The sequence below is a fragment of the Austrofundulus limnaeus genome, unplaced genomic scaffold (genome assembly GCF_001266775.1).
Source record: "Austrofundulus limnaeus strain Quisiro unplaced genomic scaffold, Austrofundulus_limnaeus-1.0 Scaffold78, whole genome shotgun sequence".
NCBI lineage: Eukaryota > Metazoa > Chordata > Actinopteri > Cyprinodontiformes > Rivulidae > Austrofundulus > Austrofundulus limnaeus.
In genome coordinates, this window is record NW_013952480.1 from 1,884,665 (window position 1) to 1,893,010 (window position 8,346).

General features: G+C 41.5%; 1 protein-coding gene across 1 annotated transcript in view; it reads right to left on the reverse strand.

Moving 5' to 3' along the window:
* Positions 1-7,837, reverse strand: part of casd1 (CAS1 domain containing 1) — a 22,635-nt gene extending 14,798 nt beyond the window's left edge. The window contains exons 1-9 of the mRNA XM_014011253.1: positions 7,499-7,837; positions 5,687-5,783; positions 4,517-4,637; positions 4,202-4,246; positions 4,041-4,103; positions 3,784-3,828; positions 3,552-3,675; positions 1,615-1,829; positions 1,095-1,514 (exon numbers count right to left, since the gene is read on the reverse strand). Of these exons, the coding sequence (XP_013866707.1) occupies positions 1,095-1,514; positions 1,615-1,829; positions 3,552-3,675; positions 3,784-3,828; positions 4,041-4,103; positions 4,202-4,246; positions 4,517-4,637; positions 5,687-5,783; positions 7,499-7,733 (1,365 nt within the window). The 5' untranslated portion in view covers positions 7,734-7,837. The remainder of the gene's footprint in view (positions 1-1,094; positions 1,515-1,614; positions 1,830-3,551; positions 3,676-3,783; positions 3,829-4,040; positions 4,104-4,201; positions 4,247-4,516; positions 4,638-5,686; positions 5,784-7,498) is intronic.
* Between the last annotated feature and the right edge of the window lie 509 nt (positions 7,838-8,346).

Consider the following 8,346-nt stretch of genomic DNA (forward strand, 5'->3'; position numbering starts at 1 on the left):
GTTAACATTTGTAATTCATACTAAAATTTTGTATGTATTGATTTATTTTACTTTACAATCAGAGCTCCTTTTAAAAAAAATATATAAATAAAGTTTAAACGCTGGAGCTCAATACTTGACATAATTGGTCGAAGGAATCGGCCAACGGGGTTAGAGATGCAGAAATGATTTAAAGATGATATGCTGATGAAGACAGACATCTAGTGGTCAACTGGAGCAACTACATGGAAAACTTTAAAATCCAAGCTCTTATTTTGAAGTTRGCAGATAAGTTTCCTGTACTGCCTAAAGGGCTCAACACACGGGGAGCGACAAACTACAGCAATTAACYGCTGTCATCGCAACCAGGGTGAAACCCGACACACAGGACGTGGTAGCGAWGGCAGKGTTGCGAATCGTGCTCTCGGGTCGCTTGTCTTCACAAAATTTGATTGGTTCTTCTACTGCCTCTTGTAAAGGTTATTGGTGGTWTGCAAAAAAAGGGGGGAAAAACAAACACACACCAAGYTACGATTTTATGAGGAAAACTTACCAGATAACTTCACCCTGACACCAACAAATTCCCATAAAGTTGCATTTTTTAGTAATCACTTGGTGAAGGATCATTTAAAACTGGAAAGTTTGACAGAGCTAAAATAACGTTGAAAGTGTAAGCTAACTGCAGTGTGTAGCATACTCTCCTCTCATTGGTCAGTCAACAGAAACTCTTGCTTATTGGTTGTAAGGCCATGCGACAGTGACAAAAGTTGAACATTTTTCAACTTTCATATGTRGCATCACAAACTCGCGTGTGCACATCTACGTGTATGAGTGCGAAATTTCACATGCACGATTTTCGCCGGTCGCTTGGCTGGAGGAGAGTGAGCGATTGTCGCCTCATCGCACAAGCTCCATAGGAAATGAATGGASAGCYAGCGACGTCGCCTCCCGTGTGTCGAGSCCTTAAGCTGTAGAGGTGTTMCAGGTGGCAGACGTTTGATTCTGAATCCCTCTCTGATTCTCCAAAATGAGATTACAACCACTTTCTACTGCAAAACGAAAAAATAAAACAAAAAACAAAAACCAACAGCCTCAGATTGTGGAATCAACCTCACCTCTTTGCTGTTCTCATAGTAAAACACTCCCAGAATAAGGATATAGATGAGGGGGATGAAGAACGTGGAGTGTGTGTAAAACTTCTGCTCCTTCATGAACACGTCTGCTCTGTCACAGAGGTAGAAGTAAGCCATTATAACACCCATCCTGCAGAGAGCCTGGAAAGGCGCCTTCGGTCCGAGGGGGGCAGTCGCCAAGGCCGGCTTCTTCTCCTCGAGACTCTCCACGTCGGGGGGCACGGGGCGCCGGTGGCGACTGCTGCCAAGGACGTGGAGGACCACGAACACTACGGCTGAGCCCAGGAAGAAACAAGCCGACAGCTTTTGGGAAAGGTTTGGGGGTGGCAGTCTCTGGCAGCAGGAGCCATCGATGGGCCTCAGCAGCTTGTTGCAGATAGAGTTCATGAGGATCATGGCTCCCTGAAAGCGAAGTTACAAACGCAGATAAAAAAAATGAATGTAAAAATATCTAAAGATACAAAAGAGTGCAGCTAACACAGTGATTAGTGTTCCCGCTTACCACATTCCTGGTGCTCTCAGGCAGGTGTAAACCATCGTCTGATTGGGCGATTGTTTCCAGGGCGGCCTGGCGGGAAGCTGCCAGCAGCTTGACCCGAGATCTGCCGTTGAACTTGCTGCTGTTGAGCACGTTCGTCACCGCTTCATTGTACAGCTCCAGCTGCTGGTTGGTGATCATCTTCCTGTTTTTGCTCAGCATCTCCTCGTTCACTGGGTCTGCGACACAAACAAGTATATTTTGTAAACTTTGTGAGCAGCATGAAGATGACTGCAATTATTTATTTATTTTTTTTTTAGTGGTCAACACAGGACTTTTCCAAYAAACCATTAAGAGCCAACAGTCTGCTGAAACTCTCAGCCCCTCCTCGGGCTGTAGGAACGGGCCCACTGAGGAACACATCCATGTTGAGATTTTTAACTGCATTCAGCAGCAGAATAAAATCCTTCTTCAGGATTTCTGACTGTCAGTTCATAACTTCATCACTTCCTGTATGAATGATGAGTGTATTCAGAGTTGGATACTCAGCTGTTATTTGCAGAATCTTCTCTGTGAGGTCAGACACTTTATCAGCAAAACTCAGAACTTTGGCTTTTTTCTTGTTCCAGAAGCCTCTGATCTCATTCACCATTTTATCTGTTATAATCAGCATTTCTTGATTTTTGAAAGTCTCTTTTTGGACTTGCTTTGGCTTTGGGCTGGATCTGGATCTGGTCTCAGGTCCCTCACTGAGATCAGATAGAGAACTTTGATCAGACTCACCAGTTTCTTCCAGTGGTGTGAATCTGTTTTGAAGAAACACTGCTTCATTTCTCTAGCTGTTATCAGCTGTTTTGATTACAGCCTGTTGCTTTCTTCTCCTTGCAGGAGGAGAAAAAACATTTCTCTGTAACTCTGGCCATTCGATGTCATCTAAGAGCTGAATTCTTCCTGAGAGATTTTTTTGGTCTGGCACAAAGTGAGTTCCATACAGCTTTACTCTCAGAAGCAGCTTAGATGTAATGGAACTAATACTTTTATGTTTAAGTAAGTAATTCATAACATCCTTTAATGACCTAGGTTTTCATGGCATGCTGTTCATCTGCACATAGAATGATTAAAGTCAGAACAAGATTTGCTAACAACAGTCATTCTTAGATATCACTTGTGTTTATCTTTGTGTTTTCCATTGACCTTGTATCAAATCTTGCTAAGATGACATAATGGTGTTTGTTAATATATTTATATATATGAGGCCTCTCAACTGCATCAACAGTGTTCAACAGTAGTGTGGAGAGACAGTGACAGAGAGAAGCAGAGGCACAGAGACAGGCCAGGTTCTCTGTGTTTCCTGTTGTTGCAATAAAACTCAGCTGATCATCTCACGGAGTACCTTCATTCTTGGACCACGCATTTCTGTCTTTGTTAAATAAATATTGCCATAACAGTCCCCTTTAACACAATTTGATTGGATGTTTGAAGGTAACACATTTTTTATGAGCTTTATACATAGCCTGTAGAATATGATATTCAAACAACTCATCAAATTTTAATAATTTTAACTGATGAACCAATGTATTAGATGGGTGATAGTAATGCTTTCTTGTAATAATTCTTATGGCTCTTTTTTGTAAAATAAAATTTTATGAAGCCGAAGGAAGACACAAAGAATAAATCGCTTAGATAGAGGAGGTTGGTCCAGATCAGTTCATAACTTTCATTACATACATTTCGTATACTTCTGTAAATTTTGTAAACTTCCGTTAACAGGGATGTGTATGTGTAGTATTATTATATTAGCTTAAGATGGTCTCCAAACGACATCAGCATTTTATCATCCAGAAAAGTTTGTTATCCTGACAGTTCTGCACACAAGACATGTATTGCTGCAGTGAACTCAGGCAGCAATATCACAACAGATCATCATCATGTGCCTAAAGTAGACTTTCTGCTAGGCTCACCTTGCAGGACCCAGTACACCTCCGCATGGTCAGCCAGCTTCTCCAGATGCGCGGCGATGGCCGTCAGGTTGGCTCTGTACTGCTGAAGGGTCTCGCCGCTGCCGCCGTGCAGCTTGATGGACCACTGTGGCAAACGGAGAAGCAGGTGAGATTAAGACCGATGTGATTCGGTTCGTCGTCCGTCCGGCGTGAAATTCGTAAGCGCTGATGAGCACTCGTTCAGGCAGCTCACCGTGGCAGCTCCGATGATGACGACATCCGGCTTCGCGGACGCTTCCTGCGACACAGGAAATGGAACAACAACTGAAACATGTAACAACAATAACTGAAGATTATAGTCACTAATATTAACACACATTTCTAAATATGACCCATAAACAGCCAAACAGAAAGAACCACTATAACGACAGAGACGATTAAAAAAATAATTTCAAAATGCTCCTTGGCTGTTAAAATAATAACAGAGCTTTGTGTGACACCAACACTCACTTGAGTCCATAACATGAAGCGCTCCTTCATCGAGTTATTTGCCTCAGGATGCCAAAGAAAGTCCTAAACCCAAGGAGGAATGTGGGTTTTAGTTTTTTATCAGTGGAAGCTTTTGATGGCTGAGAACTGGAAAATAAAACGAGCATCTAGAAATAGCTCACCACATTAATAGAGGACCTCTCATCATGAAAGTAAATGTCCTCGTGCTTCAGACGTTGCGTGTGGACAGGGAGAGAAATTTGGTTAGAAACCGTTTTACATCAAGCGCCACTTATAAATAACCTGAATATTTCATGATACTGGTACAAAGAAATGATAGGAAGAGGAAAAAGAAGGGTTAGTTTTTTAAACACTGAAGCAAAAAGTGGAGTTTTCACCTTGACACTAGATGAAAGCTTCAAATTAAGAAAACAGCTGGAGTAAAAGGTGCCATTTTAAACACCTCTGGCTCCAAACACACAGTTTCTCGTGAATACCTTGTTTCCGTCTTCGGCTCGCTCGGGGTCAATAATTTTGACGAAGGAGTAAAACAGTTGCCTGATTCGCGAGTCACCGACAAAGACCACCTGTTTCTTTACAAGGCATGTTTTGGCTTCACTGCAAGACAGATACATTGGAAATATACAATTAATTTATGTCAAAATATCATATGTATTTTTTATTTTTCAATGAGCAGGACAATCAGGTGTGAGTGACTTAGTTTTAACTATGTGGTAAATTTATCTGCACCCAGAAACTAGGTCATTAGGGTTGGTAAAGCTAAAAGAAAGAAAAACAGTCCAATGAATGAACTTAAACATCTTAAAATAAGCGTATGCTGCTTTAAAGCCAACACTGACCATCACAAAAAGCATGGTGATTATTTTTCTTGCAAAATGACAGCATTCCACCATCAGGTGGAGGTGCACAGGGTTCAAATGTATTTGACAACCAGCAAAATTGGCAGAATAAAATCTCAATTTTGCTGCATTTCTGCCGGCTACCTCAGTGTTTTAAGAGGACGTGTTAAAACAATGGGCCTCATGCAAGAACATGTTCGTATTCTTATCCTAAATTTCTCTTATTTTTGTTCGTATGAAGGGTTCATACGAACATGTCACGTCAGATTCAACAAACTCTTCTATCTTCAGGAAAAGTGTGTAAATGAGCTGCGTAAATTCCACCTGTTCGTATCCAGCTGCTTGTGCATGTGTGTGAAATACCACATAGAGCTCAGTTATTGTTTGTCATCGGTGACCCTCGCTGAATAGGAGTTTGACATCCCTGCTCTGTTAGATAGAAAAGAGCTGTGAGAAGTAGTTGTAGCACCTCTGGGGTGTTCCTGGACAACTTTTGCCATTAATATAACAATATTTCTGCCAGAACAATGATGTGAAGCAAAACTGCTGAGTACGTAAACTTTGTAAATTAGTGTGTGAGATAGAAGTTGTTGTTTTTAGGACTTTGCCACAGTTATTATTTAGCTCTCCAATCCAGTCAGAATTAACCCATTTATCCAAACCGATGCTGTTCCAAACACTATCTTTAATAGGTAAGTTATTAATTATTCATCACCTCTTCACAGAACCCCACTTTAAATTATTTGTAATCCATTATACTTCTTGAAAAAGGACCTGAAGAGTTTCTATGACAGCAGCAGGACTCACATGCTTTTGTACTTGTGCATCATACAGCCATAAGGCTGCCATACATTCTCTCCCAAGTAGCGTCCTCTGGACAGCAGCCATTCACAGGAGTCTCCACCTGCAGGCAGACACAGGGAACCTCCCAGTGAGTCCAAACATCATCATCAACAACAAAAAAGAAAGAAAAAAAACCTCTTCTCTTGCTTTCAATCATGTTTCTTTTCTGACTAGAATAGTAACCCGCTGCGCAGAGATAGCACTCTGACGTTTCATTCAGTGAGCTGCTTTACAAGAACGACGCAAAACAAAAGCTCAGTCGGGGGCCGCTGCACAAAATGAAGCCATCGGCAATTTCGCTCACGCATAATTCGCTCCAGCTATTCAACTGTGTGCAAAATGAATGGAGCCATCTGCAGCCGAACGGGTGCGCAGAAACGGACGAACGTGTGTGCAGACCGGCGGCAGGCGTGTCAACCCCTCCAACAAAGCAGCTGCTAAATGTGTACACAGAGAACTCTTTCTAATTGTAGTTTAATAAATTAGTAGGAAACATTCAGAAAAAATAAACAACCTCCCTTTTTTATTTTTGCTCTTCGTTCTTACCGTTCATGTTTTTAACATATTAAAATAAAAAACTATTGTAGGAAAGTGTCTAAATAAAAACTTGACATCCTTCCAAGAAAAAGAAGCACATTTAGTGCAAATTTTACTGCACAGTTTTGATCAATATTCTGGCTATTTTCAGTGTGAAATTATCTTAAGTCTATTTCACAGTAAACATGTCAGATGTGGAAAAAGGAAAGCAGACGTAAGATTGAGAGCTGTTCTCCCCTTCTGCAACTGTCACTGCTCGTTGTTCTGCAAAAATGTTAGAAACCAAAAGTTTTTTTTTATTTTTTACCTAAATAGACAAAAGACTTCATGAATACATCTGCGCTTGCTCTACTCTTTCAACCCCATTTCTTCTCTGGGATGAAAAAAGTGTCAAATGTCTGCTTGTAACACCAACTTAAAAAACATTTATGAGTGTCAAAAGGACTAAATTTCATTCACTTTGGATTTCAACAGAAAATGCAATATTACAGCCTAAAAACACAGTGAAGGCAGGTAAACTGTCTTTAAAGTAGCTCTTTTCCCCCCTGATGATGGTGAGGCAAAGTTTTTGCAAAGTACCTCAGCACAATGACCTATCAAATGCAAAATAAGGTCCTCGCTAAAACAGGATTTTATAAAATCTGGAGTTAAAGTTTGAATTTTTTTTCTAAATATGCTCACATTGACACCGTTTTGTTTAAGTAATGTTTTGTCTTTCAGAGGTAATAGTGGATCTAAGATGTGAAAACTATATTTAGACTTCAGACGGTGTTAATTTACCTCCTGGATTACACTGATCCGAACTCAGCATGCTACCAACCCAATCCTAGTTTTAAATTATAGGATTTTAAACTGCACTGTACGTAATTACTTCATCTTAGTCATTATTTGTTAAAGACGCCGTTATTGCAAGTGCTGGTGCTGGCAAATACACGCTCAGGAGGGTGTCTAGAGTTGATTAGTATTATTTCCTGAAGCACGTAAACACAACTTAATGAGTTAGCTTCCTTGCTAGCCGCTTTGAATAAGTCGCTAGCGTTTCCCCGCTGCAAGTTCTGCTGAAGTTAGCTTTCGCGTGAATCTTTTATTATTTATTCTAATGCATTTCGACATAGCTGAGCGACACTGAATAAGCTGCTGTGTGACGAGAAGCGAGGTGAAGCAGCCGGGAAGTACAGACAGAGAGCTAGCCGCTGTTAGCTCGTCTCAACCGCGGTCAAAATAACGGTAAACCTTTACCTTCATAAAACCGCAGAGCCGCGTGGAACAAGAGCAGCAGGCTGACGACCGCCAGCGATATCAGCTTGGCATTTCTGATGGTGAAGTGGTGGTTTATTTCGCGTTTGCCCAGGCTATAGGCCAGCAGCGCCATCTTTGCTCCTCCATGACAACAGGCAGCTGTGTTGTCCAGCAGCCGCGAAGCAGCACCACCTGTCCGCTCTGCCTCCGGAGACACCGCCTCCTCCTCCTCCATCACCGCGCAGGTCGCTGCTCCTTTTCTCCACAAACACACCGAGGTTTGCAAGTGTTTGAACCCCGCAGTAAAGTTGTGCGCCTTAAAAGTAAACTTCAGCCTTTTGTTTTTATGGGCGTGCTYTTTCTAAAACTACGAGTAGAATTTTTGCAGGAATGATAATTATGCGCGAAACAAATAATTGTACAGGGTGGAGGATGTTTTCTGTAAGAGAAACTGCCTGGAAGTGGTTTGCAAAGTTGYGCTGTCAGACAAGTCAGGGCTGTCAAACTGGGTTGTAAAAAAAAAATCCTACTGATTAAACAAACAGGGTCAACGTTCATGAAATTTACACTAGAGGTGGAGGAGTGTGGCTGAAGGATGAGTTTCGCAAACAGCTGTAAAATCTCAGGAGGAGCTGCCGCTCTGGATGACCGCTGTAAATAAGATTTAGTAATGTCAAATTTAACATAGGGAAACTGTATTTTCTGCAAGCATATTGGGAATGTACTGAAGTGTTAAGTTAAAACTCAAAAGCAGCCAAAGTTTAGTTAGCTCACAAGCTGAAGCTGTATAGTGGAGCCGTGGTTGGGTAGCCGACTTGGGACCAGAAAGTCACAGGTTTGACTCATGC